The sequence below is a fragment of the Aplidium turbinatum genome, chromosome 1 (genome assembly GCF_918807975.1).
Source record: "Aplidium turbinatum chromosome 1, kaAplTurb1.1, whole genome shotgun sequence".
Taxonomy (NCBI): domain Eukaryota; kingdom Metazoa; phylum Chordata; class Ascidiacea; order Aplousobranchia; family Polyclinidae; genus Aplidium; species Aplidium turbinatum.
Window position 1 is genome coordinate 49,182,445 of NC_137472.1, and position 23,960 is coordinate 49,206,404.

At 37.8% G+C, this 23,960-nt stretch overlaps 1 protein-coding gene across 1 annotated transcript in view; it reads left to right on the forward strand.

Annotated features, from left to right (window-relative positions):
• Positions 1–23,960, forward strand: part of LOC145781973 (inositol 1,4,5-trisphosphate-gated calcium channel ITPR1-like) — a 65,553-nt gene that overhangs the window by 25,197 nt on the left and 16,396 nt on the right. The window contains exons 23-43 of the mRNA XM_082593690.1: positions 428–572; positions 1,137–1,366; positions 1,879–2,082; positions 2,826–2,867; positions 5,200–5,217; positions 6,844–6,942; positions 7,431–7,547; positions 7,990–8,130; positions 8,749–8,848; positions 9,163–9,293; positions 9,663–9,825; positions 10,230–10,306; positions 10,554–10,709; positions 11,323–11,448; positions 11,860–11,980; positions 12,961–13,035; positions 16,722–16,870; positions 19,337–19,515; positions 20,013–20,124; positions 21,208–21,240; positions 23,021–23,068. Of these exons, the coding sequence (XP_082449816.1) occupies positions 428–572; positions 1,137–1,366; positions 1,879–2,082; positions 2,826–2,867; positions 5,200–5,217; positions 6,844–6,942; positions 7,431–7,547; positions 7,990–8,130; positions 8,749–8,848; positions 9,163–9,293; positions 9,663–9,825; positions 10,230–10,306; positions 10,554–10,709; positions 11,323–11,448; positions 11,860–11,980; positions 12,961–13,035; positions 16,722–16,870; positions 19,337–19,515; positions 20,013–20,124; positions 21,208–21,240; positions 23,021–23,068 (2,466 nt within the window). The remainder of the gene's footprint in view (positions 1–427; positions 573–1,136; positions 1,367–1,878; positions 2,083–2,825; positions 2,868–5,199; positions 5,218–6,843; positions 6,943–7,430; positions 7,548–7,989; positions 8,131–8,748; positions 8,849–9,162; positions 9,294–9,662; positions 9,826–10,229; positions 10,307–10,553; positions 10,710–11,322; positions 11,449–11,859; positions 11,981–12,960; positions 13,036–16,721; positions 16,871–19,336; positions 19,516–20,012; positions 20,125–21,207; positions 21,241–23,020; positions 23,069–23,960) is intronic.

The window sequence follows — 23,960 nt, forward strand, 5'->3', positions numbered from 1 at the left end:
AAGTTTCCGTTAATCAAGTTTGGTGAAAAGTTTACAAGGTGGAAAAATATCTTCAAGTAAACAGTTCACATAGGGCCATCCACTCTGCTTTTTTTTATGAAAACCCGTTTTCTTCTACTTTTTCTACCGAGATTTTAAATTCGGTTGGTGCTCACTTCTGCCACAATTGACATACACTTGTGCCACACAGTTATATACTGCAAGGTGCCACTTACTGCACTAGGGGGTAAACTTAGGGCACACAAGTAGATGGTTTACTGTTTGGAGCGGTCACGAAAACATGCAATCGGTAAATATGCGTATTGTGCGACTCCCTGGAAAGCAAAATCCGTCATTTTGCATTGATTCAACGTCTGCAGACGTTGAATCAATGTAAAAATGACGGATATTGTTGTCTGTATCGGTTGACATTTCATGCAACTTTCAGTTCATCCTTGACGTACGACTGGACTACCGGATCTCAAGTTTGCTTTCGATTTTCAAACGAGAGTTTGATGAGAACAAGCAGACGAGTGGCAGCAACGAAAGCACGGACCAGGCCGAGCCCAGTTCTCCCGGCGCTTCGGAAGAAGGTTTGTACATTTTTAATATCGGTTATTAGTTTAAACTACGTTGTCGTTTAAGTCGATTTCAGATGATGGGTGATTTAATGATTGGTGTATTTTGTTGTGCTCTTCAGTAGCTACATAACAGTAAAATGATACAGCGCTGAAAACAATCACACCAGAAAAATAATCACATAAAGCTACACTACATCTGACAAGTAAAGGACAGCGGGAAGCTGCAAAGTGACCATGGCAGTCCGAGTCAAGCAGCCACTCTCAGCCAAGCTGTTGAGAAATAGTTACTATGTCTAGTAACAAACAGAATCAAACTTACATTTATAAAACACCAAAAGCGGTAAAAATACGTAGGTGTATCAAGAACAAGATATGTTTTTTACTGATTCATAACTGTATGGGTTACTACTGATTTAAAAAACCTTTGATAGCGTGCTTGGCTGCTTGCTTTGTTAATGTACCCTCAAATGTCTGCATAGGGTTTAGCATAGTATTTTTTTTAACTCAACGTAAAATACATCAGACGTTTTGGCTTGTACGTAGACCCCTTAATTCATTTAACTTTAATATACAAAGGTGGGTCTCCTCTGATTAATCTGAGCATCATATCAGCCAAAGCTGAGGGGATATTTGATGGCTCTTTGGAAAGCAGTGGACTTGATCTGGATGAGGATGGTGGACGAATGTTTCTCCGAGTCCTCCTTCATCTCGTCATGCACGATTATCCTCCGCTCGTGTCCGGATCTCTCCAACTACTATTCCGACATTTTAGCCAGCGCCAAGAAGTTTTGCAAGCATTCAAAAACGTAAGAACAAACTGTATTTTGTAGACTTTACGATAGACTAGGCAGTGGTATTATAACTTTAAAGTTTTTTAAATGTTACTAGTTTGGTTGAATGCAAACATGGGATAGTTTTCACAATGTTAGTAGCTAACCACTCTAACGTAGATATTACGCTGTTGTAACATCACGATGGCCAATTTGGTGAAGCACTTGGCTTCCAGTCAAGCAGTCCTGGTCGCCACCCCGCTTATGTTGATTGTTAAAGAACCCCTTCCGGAGAAAGAAAATGATCACTCTACTCTTAGTGTCACAGACCCAATACAGTAGGAACTTCACCTGCGTATACCTAGAGTTTCGCAACCAAGTATGAACCCACTTTCACCTTTGTAGCAAACAACCTTTCCAATGAAGTTATACCGTTGCTTGTGTTCAGCATGCATGCAGTTTTGTAAATGTAAATTTTCCTTGGCTTATTTATGCTCCTGTATATTGATTCATCATTCGAAATTGATAATTTGAATCCTCAATTCCAGGTTCAATTACTTGTGACTAAAGATGAACAGAAAAACTACAAAGAAATCAAAAAGAACTTGGATCAGCTGCGTCTTCTGGTGGAGAAAAGCGAGCTCTGGGTTTTGAAAGGCAAATCAAACGCGCCGTCCGAATCATCGTCACGTGACGGTCGCCGTGGTGATTCGGTGACGAGCACAAACAGTATAGATGCCTCCATGCCAGTGGTAAGTTGTTGTTTTTCAACGTTTTTTTCTTTTAAAAGAGTTGGCGACTTTGAAAACCGCGAGGAACCACTATTCTGGGGTGTTTGTGCTGGTCGCAGAATGTGTTTTTCAAAATTGTACACTGAGAGGAACCTTATACACTATTTACATGCTTTGAGGATTGAATTTTTTGTAAAGTACATTAGAAGGTCTATTAAAGTACGTTATGAACAGCTTGACGGACATATCAAATTACGATTTTTTTTTATAAAGACAGCACTACCAAATTTCCCTATCATTTATGAACTGGTTTTTATGCAAAAAAGGTTTCATTGAATATTTTTTAAATATTAGTTCTCTGGAAAAGTGCTCTCTCGATAATATATAATGCTTTGTCATGTCTCTCCTTAATCTACCGTACATACATAAGCTTCTAAAGAGTAGTTTTTCCTGGCTATCAACACGGAGCTGAGCACTCTACTTTAATTAAGTCACTATCTTTGCCTCGTACCAGATATATACTTTCTTTGACTCAGCCAGCAAATAAGTCTTTTTTTACATTCATTTAACGTTTGCAGACATTGAATTAATGTAAGAAAGACTCATTTATTGGCCGGGAACTATTTGCTGCAAGATAATTTTGAGTTTTGTTTAGCACTTGTCTTGTGCCAATGTTTTTAAATGAAGTTACTATAATAACTAAAGAGTCGTCTGTGAATCTCACTAAATATTTTCTATGTTTTTTTTTATGCTCATTGGGACAGGGAGATGTGTGTATATTGCCCTCTCGTGCTCGTACGTATCGGGTTAGTAAAGCGGCTTTCGATTCATCTTCTTTATTATTTCCGCACGACAAGGGAAATGCTTTGAAATTTGAATGAGACTGTAGACCAATTTCTGGACCATCATCTGGCACAAAATTGTTTTTCTCAGCATGCGAATGTATTCAAAACGCCGACTGATAAAGCGTGAGCTTTTGAAAAACGCGTTAAATTAATTGAATTTCTGAAATAGATTGGCAATTTGTCGCTCAATAATGTTAAATAGGTTTAAAAGTAGCCTGTTTTTAACAATTTCTTTCTGCAATGTGATAGTGGTTTAATAAATTATTCATGGCTTTCATGCATAAAAATGCATGCGCCACCGTCATAAGACTGTCGTCAAGTTCAAACAAAGGTTTTCATATGTTGCATACTGCTGTGTTTGCTGCAAAAACAGTTGTTTTTAAATTCTATTTTTCATGCGATAGAATCAACTCACGCATGCTATGTTGCCAATTATTTCCTGAGATTGGCTGCAACTCATCAAATATCTGGTGCCAGTTCCACAATGCACCTATGGCGCGTCGCTTGTCAGTGAAGCATAAACTACCACGCTTATGCACATAACAAAAGCCATTTATGCTTTTTCATTTCTGACGCTATTTGGCGAAATAGTGGTGTCGTATATTGGTTAACAATACTCATCGAATGGCAAGGGTGCTGGCTACATGGTCAACTACAAATGGAATACATAACTCAGGAATGCACTTTATTTCAAATTTGTTAAGAAAGAAGCTTACAGCATCGTGGCAATTCAAACTTAAAATGCCAGAATTCCAAATTTCTATTTAACGGTAATTTATCTTTTTCGAACTTGGGTTATTCTTGGTGGATGCATTCATTTGAGAGCGTTGCAACCGGGAATTTTGTACTACGTCATGTAACCTTACATCTAACCCCTAGCACAGTATCACGTTCTTACGATTGCGTAGCAATCACCTAACAGTTTTCATAGCTTTATTAACCATCTGTAGTCCAATGTTACTGTGATAGCATGTCGCTATTTTGTTTGAAATAACTTGTGTTGTTGGCACTGTCATTGCATTTCTGTCAAATCGTATGCTAGACCTGCACCATACACCCCGAAGAGCAAGTCAAACGTTTTTTACATTGATTCAACGTGTGCAGACGATAAATCAATGTAATAAACGAACAAAGATGGCGTAATTGTTATTCTTTTTGACAACACGACATAAAATTCCGTTTATTTTGTGTAAAATATGAAACACGATAAGTTTGAAGGCGACATCAGCAACAACTTTTGTAAATTTTCCACAAAAATTGTTATAAAATTGCTTGAGGATCTCCATCAAAACAACAAGTGCTGATCACCGAATTTGAATGTGAAAAAGGTTGTGAATTACATGTTACCACTTCAATTTTTTTTTATTTAACCAAGCACATATCATAACCCAGATCACAAAGCTCTTCCTGTTTTCATTAATTCAACATTTGCAGACGTTGAATCACTGTAAAAACGACAAATATTGCTACCTGAGATATCGTTTGGGGTAGGAAGAACGTTGCGTAAAGTGTTGAGTAACAACTGTGGTTTACAATGATGTTCAAAGGATTTCCTAAATTTGAAATCGTAGCCTATATCTGAACAAACAATTTTTTAAGCAAAGTGGTTATTTTGATGAATCAGAACAATTACTTTTTATAGGTTGAACAGCAGCAGCCAAAAAATCATGTAAAAGTAAGAATCCTCATTCAATCATGTTTCTGAGTTGCCACAATTGGTCGTGAACTAGCCGATAATAACAGTGGACTGATTAATATTTTACACAACATAATTTCACTTTTTACGTTTAACTAACGTGAGGTGGGCCTATTCAAGATACAAAATACTATAATATTCATTATTCAAAATTAAAAGCATGTGATGCATGCCTTTTATTTGACACTACTTACAAACTCGTGTACTTCGCAGAAAGTACACAACTTTTTTTTCACTCTCTTCATCCCAACGTGGTCATTTCAGTACCAGGAGTTTCGTTTCTTCTATTATTATTTAAGCATTTAAGTCGGGGATCGACAAATTTGTGATGTCACACTGTCCTTTCACGTTGTCACGTTTGCTGTCCATTCACTAACAGCATGTTGCAATCACACTGCAATTAGCTTGTATTAATTTTTCATCCGGAATGTAAACGGGACTGGACCTGCATCGCAGTGTTTCACGAACAAGAAACCTATTGACCGAGTTGGTTTGGCTTGCCTACGATAGCTATAATCGTGTTCGTAATAATTAAGTTTGCTGAAAACCCACTGTTTTTCTGTCAATTGGTCGGTATTAAATAATTTATATTTTGAGTCGAAAAAGTTTGAAATCGCGGTTCTTGCGATGTTACTTTAATAGAGGTGCAAGCAATGAAGTGTTTTGTCCACAACTTCTAGTTTGTGCTTATAGTTTAACTGCTGTTCTTCTTTCACCGGCCTTTTCTTCTATCAAGAAGAGTTTTTTTGCAAACCTTTCACGCCACAATTGATCCCTTTGCTGTTTTTGTTGTAAAGCTAAAGCATATTTCCTTCAGCTGCCTGCGCATTTTTCTACTAACCACGCGAACACTTGTATAATGTTTCGCAGCGTGAGTGCTGATACGAAAAAAAATTACAGCACGCCTACTATTTCTATATGATATTTACTAAAAACAACTTGAATACCTTTTCTGTTATCTTTTGGAAATTTTTTTTTGTTTTTAACCCATTAATGCCTGAAATTAAAAAAATTAGAATTTTTGTATTCCACTTGTTAACTTTTTTCAAAATGGTCTTTTAAGCACATTGTATGCATTTTTTTTTAAAATTCTTTAAAGTACTATTTTTTTGGCGTATGATATATGGTACGCTGGGCATTTAAGTTAAGTTTGTTACACATTTCAATCATTTTCTGATGTATTTTTACTAAAAGCTAAGAACTGTTAGTACAGTCATTACTAGTCATACTACAATTCAAAACATGAAATAATTGGCATCAACACAAACTAGCCATGTCAAGGCGTGGGTTCGATTCCCACTGCTACTATTAGTCTTTTTTCTTCTGTAAATATCAAACACAGTATAAAGCAAGAATCATCAGTACTCTGGCTGAGTACGAGAAGGCTCACAATGAGTGCAGTCAGCTGGTTTGTAGAGAAATTTGTTGTATGTTCAAAGCGTCTACCGTTCAAAACACTCCGTTTGCTGCAGCGACTTGCTGATTATAAATATGTGTATAGGCTACCGTTCATGTTACTTCCCAGCGTATGATATCACTTACTTTTGAAAATACTCTTAAACACTTTACTCACGCCCCCTAAAAACATATCACCAAAATATGACTCTACAATCTACATAGAACTGGTTATTTTATAATCTTGCGGTTGCAACTCCATTCTCTTAGTTTGTCACATGTCAACATAATAATTAACAAACAAAATACACATGAAATATAAACAGCAAGGTTTTCCATTTTTTTCTCGTAAACACATAAAAAAGCAAACCCGATTTGAGCGTATCATACGCTAGGGTATGAACGGGTTAACGACATTTTGTTTCGAACTCATGCTGAACTAACACTTTAACGACTTGCTGTTTTGTATGTGTGATTCAGTTTCTATTGCTGGTCCACGTTACATCACTGATCGCCCGAATGCAACAGCACCAAAGCTTGAAACGCATGTTCCACTCACACAATATATTAATTTCTCGGTCAAGTTAATAATTTTACATAATATTTGTTACATAATTTCGACTGTCAAACCTTTTCTGACGATTAGCGCCTGGTCATTGAGAAAAGTTAATTTTCATCATTAGATCCTTGTTTGTATCAACAGATTGTAATCTATGTGCTTTTTTGTTGCTAATCAGAAAAATGTTGAATTCGAAATTGCCTATGGTTTTATCACTCAAACGATCTGTAATTCTACTGTATCCACCGATTGACGTACACAATGCTCACCTTCATATTGTTGCGCAGCATTCTGGCCGGGACGCCAGCAGTGAATTTGAAAAAGGCGATCCTTTGAAACCCTCTGTGAGTTCTTCGTCATTCAAGAATTACGGCACCATCCAGGAGGTATGTCAATCCAAGCTGCATTTCAGTGTAGTATATTTACACATTTAGTATACAACAGTTAATAAGATTGCGATATTATTATCATCATCATCAGCCATTGTTATTCCACTGCAGGATGAAGGCCTTCCCCATATCTTTATAATTTTGTCTGTCTTTGCACGTTTGTGTCCAGTGTTTGTCGAATTGGTAGAGTTCGTCTCGCCATCTTGTTTTTTGTTTCACTCTTTTGCGTTTATTGTCAAGCGGTATCCAGTCAGTAGCTCTTCTTGTCAATCTGTTGTCAGTTGTTCGCATGATATGTCCTGCCCAATTCCACTTTAAACTTTTTATTGTTTGAATGATATCTTCGATATAGATTGCGATAGAGTTTTTCTTTATTTATTAATCACTTTCGTTCACGTCTCAGCGGTGAGATGGCGCAAAGATAAAACGCTTTTGGGTGCGGATGGGTTGTTGTTAAAAACTTCAAAGTTGTGAACGTTTTCCAGATCCTCACCAAACTGGCCAATCTGTGTGCGCCCGATGGTGGTGACCGGCCGAAGAAAGAACAACAACGATTATTACGCAATATGGGAGCACACAGTGCTGTGCTGGACTTGCTTCAAGTAAAAGTTGTTTTTGTCATGAAAATTTGCTTACCGCGGCATAAATACATATGAAGAATTGTAGTTTTCTGGCGCGGTGGTTTATCTTCAGACTTAACCTGCTAAAAAAAGCTAAGCTAACAATTTTAAATCTTATCAAACTTAACAATACTTTTTGCATGGAATACTTGCACCACATTTTTGCTTGACAAAACCGATAAATTTTAATATTTGAACTAACGACAATGGTTGGTACGATTTTCTTTGTGCTTGTCATTCGTCGATTAGGCATCAGTCCGCTCTGGAATAGGTGATAGATACAATGATTCCGTACTACATACGTTGGATAAGCTTTAACGACTATTGACTGCTTTATGCACACATACCAGTTACTTTCCTTTTCTGAGGTCAACACTGATTTTCTAATGCGCATATTAAACTGCTATTTTGTCTGTGTGTTCAGATATCGTACGAACGGACGACAGACAAGCGCATGCAAGGCATCATGAAGCTTGCTCACAAGTTTCTACAGGTGTTTTGCAAGGGAAATCCCCAAAACCAGGCTCTGCTTCACAAGAATCTCAACTTGTTCATGACGCCAGGGGTGAGTTGACTCCACCAAACTCGAGCTTACCAGTGAATAGGCAGTTGAGTGTTGCAAGAAATTCATGCCGTTTTCATTGATTTCGACTGAGAAAAAGCGAAGTTAATTTCATTTTGTCTGTTGCGGCACTATACAATTACAAGTAACTTGACTGCATTAGTGAATTGAAATATCAGTTTCACAATCAACAGGAAGCAATGAACCAGTCCACCAGGCAGCTGATCTCTTGTGAGTTCAATTGAGTGAAAGGAAAAGAAAACTAACAACCGTGTTCACCTTCATGTCGTCATTTAGTGTCAATCATCACAGACGTTGAGTCAATGTAAAATGACGGATTTTGCTGTCCCTATCCTTTATGTCTTCATTTAGTGTCAACCATGACTTACCCGCCCAGACAGCAAAATTCATTCTCAGACGTTGAATCGATGTAAAATGACGGATTTTGCTGTCTGGGCGCTTGGTTGCCACAGGCTTTGAAGCGGCGGTTAGACGTCATCATGGCTGGTCTGGGCCCGATGATGACCAGACCCGATCTTCAGAGAACGCGGTTTCTTTGAACAAAAAGCACTTCTTTGTGATAACACTGGGTTCGTTTGTTTTAACTATTTTGGATTTCAGTTGCTAGAGGCGCAAACGATGCAGGCAATCTTTCAGGACAACGTCACCCTTTGCAATGAAGTCACTCATGGCGTCATTCAGCACTTCGTTCATTGCATTGGTGAGCCTATGTCGAATCTTAAGCAGAAAACTTAAATTTACGGTTGATACCTGTCGAAATGGAAGAATATGCAAAACAATCCACTTTATTGCATTAAAAGCTTAATTTGTCGCGTTTCAGTTCAAAGTTAATGTATTTAGTTCTCTAGTCCACAACAATCTTTGCAACGACTTGGTTTATCGATCGATCCGATAAGTTGACAAGAAAATGTTTGCACATTCAGAACAGTAAAGCGTTTCATGACTACGGCGGCTATCGTGCCAAACAGAATCACACCTTACGTCACGATTGATATCAATTGATTTCATTTTCAGAAAGCCACGGCCGACGAACGCAGTACTTAAAGTTTCTTCAAGCAATCATCAAATCGGAAGGCAAAGGGTACATTCGCCGTTGCCAGGACATGGTCATGGCAGAGCTTGTAAACACACAAGCAGGGGAAGAGGTATAAAAACTCTTATACAATGCTGGGTTCATATTTGCTCTTCTTCAGATGCTCTGTCAGTTCAGTTGTTTTTATTTTTGACCATCACAGCGAAAACTATACACGTCAACACAGCAAAGGCCTAGAAAAAGGTAGAAGCGACAAAACGCGAACGTTATATCGTGTTTGAGACCGAAATAAGTAATTAAGTTAAAAGAAAATTGGCACGGTCGCAACACCTTCAGTCTGTACAAAAGGTACATAGGCAAATGTATTGATTACGTTTTGGGAGTGTTTATTGCAGGGGTGTTCAACACACAACCCGCGGGCTACGGTTAGCTTATGAAAAAATAAGGATCTATCGATTTTGATCTTTACATAACATGGCAGGTGTTGTTGTTCTACAACGACCGTGCTTCCTTCAACACTCTCATTGAGTTGATGGAGAAGCACGCACGAAACTCTAGACTCAACGACCGTTTGAAGGCAGAAGAGGATTTAGATGAAGAACTGAATGCCTTGTTTTATCACATCGAACTGGTTCAGTTGCTCGGTCAGTGTTTTCGGATGATGGCTTTGGTCAATGTTGATCAATTAGTTGATTTGTTTCATAATTATGCATATTTTTATACGGCACTGTGTTCATCGCAGATATGCCTTGTCAATGCTTTACAAAGCAGACAGTTTTATCGCAACCGTGCAAAAGCACAGCGGAATATATCTTTGCCCTTAATCTATTATCTTAATGCTGCTAAGCTGGAGTGAGGTAACGTAGCATTGCCATGAAGTATTTGGTTTGACCCAATGCGATATATCAACCACCTCTCCTGAGTCTGAAAATTTTATGCCTTAGGTCAGAAAACCTGGCAAGAAATTGGCGTTTTTTACACCGATATTGACATTGTGATGTTGTGGTTTTGTTTGACTCTAAAATTTTTATTTGTCGTTACTCGCCAGCTTTTTGCACCGAAGGCAAGAACGTCTACACTGAGATCAAATGCCACAGCCTTCTTCCACTTGACGATATTGTGCAGGTTTGTTTAACATAAATTTTGACGTTGAAGACGTTCAATCAATGTAAAAATGACGTATTTTGCTGTCCGGGTTTATTCTCTGCATACTGGCATACATAACAAATTTATATAAAATGTATTTAATGATTTAACTATTTTCGATCTTTATGGCTATGTTTCCAGCGCTTACATACAAGGAAACGTAATCCGAACTGTTTAACTTTGCTGTAGTTGTAACCTTTAACCTCTGACCTATGCAACGACTCAGGTTGTGACGCACCCTGCGTGCATTCCGGAGGTCAAGAATGCTTATGTTAACTTTCTCAACCATTGCTACGTCGACACAGAAGTGGAAATGAAGGAAATTTACTCTTCGTCGGATATTTGGAGGTTGTTTGATGAGTTCATGAAAGACATGGAAAAGGTGACAAAATGTTCTTGTGAAAACCATAACAGTTCCACTAAAAATAACCCTAATTAAAAAGAGTTTCCTACAAGTCAGCAGTTGTGAACTGAGCAAGTGACAACTGAGCTAAACTTGGCATGTCACAAGTCATTAACTTCAGTTTAGCAAGCGATGGCCGAGCAAGTTCGAACTGAGCAAGTAAATCTCATTTGCTGACTAGGCAGTACCTGGAATGTACTTGCTAAGTTGTCTCATGCCGAGTGATCTGACAACCGATTAAAAAGATGTACACATATCTATATTTTAATAACAGGCAGAAGCATAACATTCATACAATCTGGCGACAGTTGCGTATTCCACCAGCAGTTTAGTGATCGACATTGCTCAAGGTCACTTCAACATTCAAACTCCTGGCTCGAATGAATAGCACGCCTGACCATTTGATTAATGCAAAGATTTAACTTTAGTCTCAGTTTTTCCACAACTTGATCGATACTTCTCGAAGTTTCTGTATTGACAGATTGAACTGGCAACCACTTTATACATGACTGTTACTCACATATTGTTGTAAACCTTTCTTTTGAAAGAGATAACTATTTGAAAATGACAATCCAACTTTTTCTGTCAACAGATCCGGACTGAACCGGTTGATGACGTACAAAACCGAAAGCTACAAGATTACATTGCAACAACCGTCATGGAGATCATTACAATGTTCTTCAGCTCGCCATTCTCAGACGCCACCACGCTCATACAGGTATCCGTGTGCTTTTCTTTTCGATTTTTAATGATCTTCAATCTGCAATAAAAAATTACGGCCTTGTCTTTGCACCTGAAGATAACCTGAACAAACCCAAAGAGCGATTTTTTTACCTATTAGTTCAAGACATTTGCTGAGTTCTTGGCGTAAAGTTAGTTTCGTTTTTCTCTTCATTTTACTTCAAAGATCTCGGAAGATCAAGGTCGACCGGGTCTGTTTGGAAAGCAAATATCCAGACAGCAAATCAACCGTTTTTTTACATTAATTCAACGTCTGCAGCCTTGGCAAGTTGACACGTTTGCAGGCGTTGAATCAATGTAAAAAAAACGGTTGATTTGCTGTCTGGGTAACAACCACGTATCATGTTTTGTGTGCGTCACTTGCAGAACTTAACCATTGCTGATTTAGACTCGGCAAACCACATACGTGCAGCTTCTGCGCGCCATAGTGCTCCTCTATCAAAGCTCCAACCTCATACCCCAGCATAAGCAAAGGTTAGAAGAAACCATCAAAAAGATGGGAGAAGTTGGTAAGTGCAGCTAATCAGCTATGGTTAAAAATTTTAAATTGTTCTCTTGACACAGGCAATAAAGTCAAGTTACGCGAATGTGAGCCGCCTTGGACGCAACTTGCCAAAGTAGCAAAAATTGTACCATTTATTTTCGACTAATTTTAACAAAAACTGACTGCATTCGGTGTTGTAGTGGTGATCACGTAACAGTCTGCTGCCTCACATTAAAAAGTTAACGCTTTTCGCCCCATACTGAGTAAGATAACTACGTTAATTGAAGGTGGTCAATTTTTATAAAATTGCTGTAGTACAAACTGGGTTGAAAGTAAACTGAAAACTGATGCTATGCCTGGATGGGGAATACATTTATTTTTAAAGGTGTTAGATTCTGAAAAGAGTTTGCTGCAATCCTCAAATGCATACGTCGAAGATCTAAAGCGGTCTTTTATCTAGAGTACTAAACTGATTGAGATGAAAATTGTTAAATTGTAAACTTAATATTGTTTTGTTGTTTTTTAATAAGATCTGGCAATCATATATTTGACCAAGAAGCTATTAAACAAGAAACAATCTCGATTGAATTGCTAATATATTTTGATTTACTTTCACAATTTTAGAAGTTTTTCCGTCTATGGTGCAATTGACACTGCCTCACTCTGCTGAAATTTCAATTAATTTAGCGGAAGCACGTGCGGCTGACACACTTGTACTAATTCCTGACCGTACGCCCAGTTTGTACTGTTCACTAATAGTCTATCCAAGAAAAGTTGAATTATTATATCGAGCACCATGTTTCGTATCATGCATGATTCCATGCTTTATGTACTCAATAACATGATAATGACATCACTGTTACGTCATTTTTTTTAACTGTGATGCTGGATATCATTGTGTCACGCATGTTGTCGCCATTTGATTTCGTTTGTGTGACGTCGCCATGATGTCATCGTGATGTCACTCAGCCTAACATTTATTTTTTCCCTGTATATCTGCTTCAGCGAAGTCTTGCAAAGTATGCGTCCCTCAAGACATACAAAACCTGATTCTTCTACAAAACAGCGTTAAATTGTTCGGTTAGACTCTTGCATGCGATTGCCGTGCCCTACGGAATGCTGCCGTGTTGCGCTTGGAAAAATTCCGGGTTGCCTTTGTTTAATTCTTCATTATATGAAAAGCAAATGGCTGTTTTTGCCATATGTATGTTGTCACTGGCGTGATTTGCATGCAAGTAGTTGATGTTGCTATCACTGGCTTTTGCGAAGCAGCGGTGGTTTTTTGATCAAGCACTTTTGATCGATGTATTTGCAACTTGAAAACTGAGTGAAAGTTTGGTGGTAATTGTTTGGGGAATGATGTGACTGGCTGGTGGCATTTTCTGGACTGTGTGCTGTGTGTAATTTTTATCTGCTTTTGTTTTTGGTTAGCCATCTCATGGCAGGTGTGCAAGGATTTTGATTCAACGAATGCTTTCGACAAAACTCCACATCATATAACATCCATGCGACGTTTAGCCAAATATCTCTACCACACGAATTGATTTAATGCCGTTTTCTTGATGAACCGCATGAATCAACAATGGACATTCAAATGGAACAATGTTATCAGAAGAATATGACAATAAACTGATAAACAATAATTGCTATTAATACTACAAAAATTGCTCAATGCCACGCAAAAAAGCCAAGCAGAGCAAACTAAATCAAATATAGTTATTACTTTCTGAAACCTCTAGTCTACAGCCTGTTTCACCTTAAAAGATTCCCCTTTTAGGGTGAAACAGTCTGTAGAGGTTTTAGAAAGTAAAACTATATTTGATACAATAACATGATATGTTTAAGTTATTTTGGCAGCCGATTGTAGCATCGAATAGACAGCGATAGACACGTGTTTCGCCCATGAGGCTGGGCTCATCAGTATCGCACCGTATTCTTGCCACTTTAGTAATCGACCGCCGCTTTACCAGTCAGTTTAACTCTTATCTTTGTTATCTTCGACAACATGATATGTTATATTATTTTTTTTTAAAGTTTTTTTAAAGTTTACATGTCACAACTAATCTATCCATTTACAAAGCTTTGTATGATGCCACTTTCAAAGAAGAATACTTTCAGAGTTGTTTTTTTCCTGTCAGTGAATCAGTCATTTGATTTTGATCTTTCAAGTCATTTTCTTCAATCACCATCCGGCAGCTCATCTCTTCCATAGCAAAGTGAAATTCGATCTAAGGCACAACATCATTGACCTTGACCTGTTTTTTTTACTTTCTTTACCCGCCCCCTGCATCTGTGATCTCCATCAATGCATGAAAGCCATTCATCTCATGACGTTTATCATCCGCCCCCTTGCCTCCGACGTTCTGCGTCAAAGTCTTTTGTTGCAAAACACCGTCATCTACAAACTGACAAAGCATCCTCGATCTTTAGGGCGCATGATACAGATAGAAAATTAACTGTCTGGTCAATTTAATTTTATTGCAACACATTTTCTAGGAAAGAGCTTTGACCAAGTGGACAGTGCCATTATGAATAAAACATAACGATGTAAAATCTGGAATTGTTTTGTTAAAAAGATGCAAACGCTTGTGCTATTGTCTCAATATGAACGATTTTCCCATGCAACAAAATCCGTTATTTTTACATTTGAAAATGACGGATTTTGCTTTCTGGGTGGAAGCCTTACGTATGAACAATGGTGCTAACGCGCCTAAACACGTTGCACTCAGGTTTGACTATTTCACTACCAGACAATGCACTGTTTCGAAACTTCACTGACTTTCATTTGGCTCACTAAACTTCACGTAGACATTAACATTCACACTTTTTGTGCTTTTTCATTATTTTGATCGTTTTTGTGAAAAAAAAAGTTTTCGGATTTTTTTTTTGTTGATGCGTTTTAAGTACTTCAAAGAGAGAGCAATGCAGCACGCAAGTATAAAATTGTGTCGTTTATTTTTGTTTAAAATATTTCTAAATTAACTGATGATAAATAACGTCTGAATTAACTGATTTTTAAATTAATTTGATGATAATTAAGATCGTCTACATTTTCAAACTTAATTTCATGTCGTGCGGTAGAGCATATTTTCTAACACGGTGTGACACTGAACTTAAATAACATTAAACAAAATTTGCGCTAGGAAAAACAGATAAATATACTCTAACCTTCTTTCTCAATAACTGTAATTGAATCTTAGCTCTGCCTGCAATTCACCAACTTGTTTGAAACTTTATCTCTCTTGTGGTGCTGTTTTTATCGTTCACTATTTGTCATTAGCACGGAACCGGCACATAGCAATACCTGGCGAGCTCGGCAAGCAGTTGTCGATAACTGCAAACCGTCAAAATGTCATGGACGTCATTCAAAAATTCAGAAGTCTCCGAGCTGGAAAACGTGACTCTGACGTCACAGGCATAGGACAGGTTTGCTCGCCTTCGTTTACAATAGCCTTCATTTTTGCATTGATTTTTACATATATTAATGCCGACTGATTGCAACATCAAAACAGATTGCTATCAGAAAGGTCACCATCTCAATAAATGCATATTTTCAAAATTAAAATGCAGTTGTTCTGAAGGTATGAGCGGTTTGTGTGAATGATACTGCTGCCTGCGATGCATTGTTGCCGTTTGGGGCGATGTGTCGTTGCCCTGCTGACGTCAGGTTTCTTAAAACACACTGGTTGCAAGAGGAGTGTTTGTAAATCCTTGGGGTGTGTTTTGGTAAACAATCCGGTTGATATCGCTAATACAACAGGATAAACTAAAGCAAATATGGATTTCAGTAAAACAAATACAGATATGAATTTGTTTGTAAGCACAATCATGCATTCTAAAAGTCACCAGATTTTTTCGCTTCATTGTCCTTCATGTGTAAATGTACGTTGTTTTTTTCGCTTATTGTCGTGTTTTCTCCACACGGGTTTCACTCACCTCCTGCCAGAAAGTCATCTCTTTTCATCTCTGCTAACATTGAATCAATGTAAAAAGGAATGATTTGCTGGCGGCGGCCACAAGTGATTGTCGTGTTTCTATCAGCATCAGACAATCACCAATCTGAATAAAAGCTGCAATTCTTTTGTCGCCAACCACAAAAATGTTGCATGTGCCGCCAAAGTACTGTCTCTTGCTAAACAAAGAAACGAGATCATTTGCGAAAACAATTTTTTATGCCTATACTAGCTTGGCATCGCCTTTTCTTCCAATGTCATTGTTGGTATCTGGATGATTCAATTTTGGTAATTATTTCTGGTATAAAATGGTGGATTGGTGGAAGGATTGAGAATATCAGCGTTAGCATACTTCAGTGTTATAGCGATTTCAGATGTTAGAAGTTAATGCCTGCCCAATGCAATCGCAACCGGTTTTTACCAGTTGCCTCAATTGCTGACGAGTTGTTGCAAACAATCATGCCAGTGGCTAGTTATGCTGTAGAATGCTTTTTTAGTTGAATTTGTTTTTGCTTTGCCAAAAGTAGCGTTTCATCGAGATCTAATTTCATCTGCACATTATAATGTCATATCAATTTAGCACATTATAATTTGTTTACAGTTTAAAGCACATATTTTTTTAGCTTTATGATGAAACTTTCCTAATTCTTGCTTGTTCAAGCGAACGTTTGTGCAAAATTATTAAACCAATCAACAGCAAGAAGCGCGTTGTCGTCAGAATGTTGCATGACCTCAGCGTAGTTTAAAAACCATCAAATGGCAAAATGTTATCACTGCTTGTTATGTTGAAAATCTCTTGTGTGACATGTGCAGCGACTCAGAAAGGCATTGCCATGACGTCAAACCTGCAGAAGGAGATGAAGAGTGCTAATACTGCGCATGTGCAGAAAGCGATGCGACGATTTATGAGTCGGCGACAATTGACAAGGCCGAACTTGTCGCCACTTAGTTCCCACAATCAGGTTTGATTATTCAGCTGCTGTTAGTACTTTCAAAATTGCTACGAGTACTTAGTAGGGATCTTGTATGTTAGCAGCATTATGTTTTATTTGTGTTAGCAGCATTAGCAGCATAATTCTGATATATCGAAAAATGCTCATGCTAACGGGGGATAAAGACATTTAACAATCTTCCATCCAAAGCAGAGAAAATGGGGAAGCATTCAGTATCAATATTGTTTATTCACAAACCTTGCTTCCACTACCAACAATCACGAATATTTCGCAGCCAATAATTTTTTAACTCTAGTCTTGACACTAAAACAAGAACGAAATCACATTAATGCTTCTGTTGCTTCACATGAATTTTAGGTAAAATTTCCCTATTTTTCCACATCTCTCAACAGCATCTATCAACCAGGCGCCAGAGGTTATAATTGTTTCTGACTTTCCATGTTGCACGAAGTTTTCTGCATGCACTTTATTCTAAAACAAGACACACTTAAATGTTCATTGGATACAAACTGAACGAGAGGCAAGCCATGTTCAGCCTCATTCGCTTTTGTCTACATTGTCAGAAGTCTACACTCTATAACCTGTTTTTCCACTTTTTTTTTAGGAATAACCGGAGACACCATCTTGTTTAAAGATAAAATATCTTTCTTAGAATATGACTTCAGTCAGATTTATATATAGATATGCCCAGCAGTTTCTAACGTTGATTTTCATTCCGTCGTTGAAAGTATCTTCTTGCAGACACATTCCCGAATCATGACAGAGACAGATTTTTTACCTTGAGCCTATCGAACAGTTTTGAAGTATTGCAAAGACTCCTGCATTCTCTTCAAGAACTCTGTTTACTGCTTCTTGAAAAGTGAGAACGTTCTCGTTTGTGAATAGAAGAGCTGTGTTGAGGTTATTGAAGGCGACGTTTTCGTCGTTCTCATTTCCCTTGCTTTCTTCATCATCAACTTTCTTTGAAGGGGATGTCTCTTCACCGTACGATCTACTTCTGAGCTAATCAAGTTTCCTGATGTTAAATGCAGTGTTTATAGAAAAAGCCTAACCCCAGATTGGGCTGCTTTACCATGATCTGATGAACATCATGTCGTGATGTGGTGAACATCATGTCGTGATCAACTTTAATGAACGTCTTCTCACTTCGATTGTGGCTTGAGTAACTAATAGTAAAGCCTATGGAGATAACTGAAATAGAGAAATGTGATCATCTAAATGTCCAACCCAAGCGGCCGAATTCATCGGTTAGCTGAGAAATTGGCTATTTTTACCGAAAACCGTCGTCAATTGCTGTGGTGTGAAAGATGAAAGATTATAAACAAATTAAAAAGTACTGGAAATGTACTTTTGTATTGTGTAGAGATTTTTTGACGTTATAGATCTTTGCACGATGTACGATCGTTATTTTATGGGGCAATCCCAATAGGCGATCTATTACAGCCCAAAGAATAACAACAGAATATTGCAAGAAAAACAAGCGTAGTAAAGTTTTACGGGTATCCCACAGTTTCGTTTAGACTCAACCACGAAGGTTTTTGTGGGACAAGTTCTCTCGAAAGTTGTCGTTGTTTTTGTAACAAGTACACACAACAGGTTGTTATCTGCAGTAGTGTGGTGTTAAAGGAAGTGTGTGAACGCAAACTCAAAAACATTATTGCGAAGTTTGGGAGAACGATCAAAATAGCCTATTTTAGTAGCACGTTAGATTTATTGACGAATCAGTGCGTAAAGTGGAATGGGAACATGTTTTCCGTATTTTTTGCACATAGGAATCACTGAACAACACATCTTTTTTTCATGATTCTTTATACAGTAGAATAATTCGCCTATAAGGACACCTGAAGGGACCGCGGAAAAAGTGTCACTATAACCGAACTGTCACCATAGACGAATTCTACTCAACTGTGGCGTATGCAAACGGGACTTTACAACAGGTGTCACTATAGGCGGAGTCACTATTAACGATTTCTACTGTAGTAACAATACTTTGTTTGCACTAATTGGGTGCAAAATGGCGTTAATTAAAAGTCTTCATAAATGGTCATTTTCAGCCAAATGTCGCAGTTGATCCTCTATAGTCTACACTAGGAGATTTCAACTGCGGTTAAAAAGTTCTTGTGTAGAGTATGAACTGCGGTTAAGTTTTCTACTTCAGGGAAAACAGGTAAAGGCCCCATATTCAGTTATTGACCTTTGGGAAATGAGAAGACAAGGTTCCCATTATACTCATAAAATAGGCAGAATGATAAATGCTCAAGCGTTTATTCAAGAATGGCTGGTAACGTTTATCGCGTCAGGGCATTGTGAACAGCTGCATTTAATTTTGTCTTCGATATTTATTCCCCACAAACGTTGGTGACCTTTCTGATGCATTTCAATTTTGAAATTACTTTTAAAATCTTCAGTCGTTGTTCATGCGCATATCTACGGTGTATTTACACGCACACTGAATGTGATGCTTGACAATTGCAGAGCTACCGTGAAATCATCGAAGGCTTGCAAGACATTGTTGCTGTTTTGGAACGGCAATTACGACCCCTAGTTCAAGCTGAGCTTTCTGTTCTTGTTGATATTCTTCATCGCCCTGAGCTACTCTTTCCTGTGGACACAGATGCAAGAAAACAATGTGAAGACGGGGGATTCATATCCAAGTATTTAGCATTAGTTTTACGTTTGTTCAACGTGTCAACTTTGTCATAATTATCAAGCCAAGGCCCCAGACAGTTAGGTGAGCATATTTACTCCGCTTGTTGAATCAGATTCTTGAAATATCAAAAATTTCCATGCTTGCTGTATTTTAAGTTTTTCATCGCGTTGTCAGAACCAACAAACCACTTGCCAAGGCTGAAGCAGCTACATGCCGTTGCTGTTTCACCCACACTCCACTGTTTGTTTGTCGTATCCAGGCTTACACCTGGTGGTTGAAGATTTTGATTAAGTGGACGGGAAGGCAAGGAAGCCAATCTTCGTGTCCACCTTCAGGCATGCCTTTAAGTGTCCTGCCAAAGACACAGCCGCATGCTCTTGAGCGGTGTCGAACCGGCGCCCTTTCGATTGCCGTTCCAGGGTTCTCACCACTCAGCTATGTCCACTTATGACACGCAAATGCTTGTTTATTTCTTTTGGTATTGCTAATTGTTTGTTGCAGGTTGATCAAACATACCGAGAAGTTGTTGGAAGATCGAGAAGAGAAGTTGTGCATCAAGGTGTTGCAAACATTGAGAGAGATGATGACTGTTCACATTTCAAGCTTTCGAAAGGTAACTACAATTGACAAAAGATATATGTGTTTTTTTGCATAAATCTTTCAAAAGTGTCAATGGAAAGCTGTTAATAAACAATACGCCGTGTAGAGTAATAGATGTCATCGCTAAACGTAACTTTTATAAGCTGACGAATGCATACAGAAACCAACTTTAGTATTTTATCCAAGCTGTTCTTTCAGCGTAGTCATCACATTGCATTAATTGACTTAGCGAACTTATCCATACAGCAAAATCCGCCTTTTTACGTTATGTAAAAATGATAGAAATGGGTATTGGTCACAATATACCAATTTTAAGTCTTGATCATTTTTGCTTAGCACAAGTGTTATCTATTTTCATCATTGATATTGTTGCAAAGCTGTCTTGCATTCTAGACAAAAAAAAAGTACCGGTAATTATAGAAAAGTAATCGAGATCTAAATCTTTGAACACGTTTTCTTCAAAACTTTAAAAAGTGGTTTACTTGATAGAACCACTTGACTATCTGCTAACGAAGTTTGAAATTACCTAACCCAGTCAGAAATTTACTCTTTTTTTCATTGACTCAACGACTAGACACGTTGAATCACAATGTAATAAAGACTCATTTGCTGATTGGGAACGTTTGAAAACTTTTCTACTCAGTAAAAATAATTTTGCATCTATCAGCTCGAAAGCGAATTGCAAAATCACGCAATTGTTGATCAGTCACGCAAACAATAGTGCTTTTGAAATCGTTATCACGATGCACAAACAATGCAACCAATCAGAGTTAATTTGCTTGATCTGCGCTGTATCTAAGAGCTGGTTTTTCAGACAAATGCAATTAATCTGCTGCTGTTCGGCCAAAGCCTGAGGTGTGTTTAGCGGCTTTTATTGTGCGCTGTTCTTAACTCTTAATTGCAATTTAACAGTCGTGGCTGTGGTTTCAGATCAAAACGATTTTTTGAGCAATATTTTTAATAATATTTTTAATAATACTTTTTTAATAATTTTTAATAATATTTTTAATAATACTAGCATTTACATAGCGCAACATCCGCTGTGCAAACTCACTAAGTACAATGCGTAACATTGATCTTTGATTGTTATTTGTAGAGCAATGTGTACAATGAGAATATCTGGGAAGAGGTTACTATTACCGTTTTATCACAGTTTCTTTGAGATCATGGCCAGCCAGAGACATAATTGCCTTTGCATTTGATCAGAACACATCCGATCAAGAACAAAGCTTTTTGTTTCTACCTGTGCTTTGGATGCATGAGTCACTGCATGCGTCTGTGCGATACGCATGGTTGTGTAAGCCCCTGGCCAATGTCCATGCTAACAAAAGGGTGAAAAATAACCCACTAACTATAGTGTCACCTACTAAACGTGGACACAAACAAAAAATGTATTTATGAGTCTACGTATGCGGAAGCATTGGAATGTACCCAGACAGCAAATCAACGGTTTTGGCATTGATTCAACGTCTGCAGATGTTAGTTGATTTGTTGTCTGGGTATGGCGACCATCATTTATTCATCTTAATCTCAGGACTTTATTAAACACAGCGATATCATCCTGATCCACTATTGTGGGAAAGTTTTCATGATAATGTCATGAGTAAGTCAGTTGACGTTGCTCAGTCAAAAGCTTTCTGTAATTGTTTGATAACGCTGGGCACATTGTTCCGACAACTGTTTATGGCTGTTTGAAAAGTGTATTTCCAAATCTGGTTTGTTTCGTCCCAACTTAGTAATCGTTGTTCTAAAATCGAAATGGAATGAATTGGATACTTTTCTTGTTTGGATCTAGCCTTGGTTGGAAAAACTTGTCTGTGTTTTGGGTAAAAGTGAAAACATGTTTTCTTTCTACTAACATTCGGTTGGTCCGTATTTGCTGTTGATTCCCCATGTTGTGTTTGTCTTGTGACTTCGATTAAACACAGTTGAACGACCGCGGTTTCGAACCACCCAGAAAGACCACACGTGTCATTTGATGCATGGTGAAGGATTTGTTAGCCGACACTGACTGTTTTAGGCAATTAACCACTGTCGTTTTCATTGTATTCGATACTTTTTCTTTTGTACCTGCACTTCCTATATTTTTCGTTCCTCCTTGACAAGAACTAAAATTTCTTTATATGATCCAAACTCTAAACTACCGTAAGCAGGTTCAGCATCGTGAGAACTTCTATGCAACGTTTAGAATGAAAACGTTTCCATGTTTTGCAAACATCTGCTTTTTTTTGAAGAACGTGTGCGCGTAGTCTTTATTGAGGGGTTGTTGATCTCAGCTTGTAATGTTAGCTTCTCGAATTGGTACTTAAGCTTAGTTGTCGTAGCCGACGAAATCTAGTGTTGTGATAACCTTGTCGAGGTTTGTTCATTGGCATAAAAACGAGCCACCCTCTTATGCATGCATCATGATCATCCATTGTGTTGTATTTCCTTTGTTGCAACCCTTCCTCTGTTCAGAATCAGTTACAGCATTTTTGAGGCACCTTGTCATTCTGGTAGAATTTCGATCACTTTGCATGATTGTTCGGTCAAAATCTCATTTGTATGTTGAAAAGTTGTAGACTACTCTTCGCTTGTGTCAATTCCACAGGTTGACGCCTGCAAACGTGTTGATTCTGCTGTAACAAAATTCAACATATGGTTTCATTTCGTCAGTGTATTACTTTGCATAGCCAACCATGCAACAACCAGCAACCTACTTGTGAAAGTGATAATATATTGTGCGAGACTTCAACCTCAACATTATAATGCGATTGGTTACCACTTTACAAACTATAGTAGTTGCAATTTGCATAAGAGGTCGTCGAAAAAAAATGATTGAATTCTGCAAGGTCAGCATTTTCCTTCCACATCGTGACTGGTTGCGTTTGTTTATTTATTTTCATAGTTGATTTATCATTGGTTTTTAGGAGCAGGATATTCAGGTCCGTGGATCCACTGTTGAGGACATTCGGAGGGTAAGAACCCCCAACCTTTGCGTTGAAGCCCCCAATTTCTTTGTGTGTTCCCATAAAGTGTTATATATGCCCGAAAAGAGTGCTTGCATGAAAAATGATTGCAAGTCTATACGTAAAATTAATAACGTTTTGGTTGGAGTTTTATTGCTCTTGTTAACAAGGTATCGTGGAAAATGTTTCACTGGTGGACAATTTTTCTTTTCTTAAACTGACATTACAGTCTTCTATTGCGTCAGATAACAACTGCGAATTTTTTAATAGTCTAAGTTTCGTCGGAAGTTTTTTTCACTTGGAAAATTTATTTTTTTGTTATTTTCATTCTTTCATCAACTAAGACTTCCAAGTGCCTCAAAACTCTTGAATACTTAACCTTAACCGAACAACGAGAAAGTTTTGTTTTATATGATAGGCAAAGATATAATAATAATAATAATGAGACCTGTATTCAATTGAGGAATCACGTGTGTGATCCCTGAAAAAACTTAACTCCTTGCAAGAGCCTGAGAAGAAGGGTTGACTTGTTTGTTAAGACGCCGGGCTATGAAATTATTTATACTGCACATGATGACGAGCTTGATTGTTTGAGATCGTTCATGCTTGGTTTGATTTCTTTTATTTAAAGAAATGGAGTTGTCTCAGTTTTTGCCTCAGTGATGCTGCATGCTTTCGACAAAGATAAAGCAACGATCTATCTCATTTTCTTGCTTACAAGTGTTTGATTTCGCAATTTACCAACAAGCTATGTAACGTTATTGTCAAGTTTAACCGATTTGCTTTAAATTTATCAGAATTCTGATGAACGGTTGAGACAAATGCGGAAAAATTTGCCATTTTGAACCCAATTAAAACTGTATTTTAATTAACAACGGTTAAGCTTTTACTAATATTATTA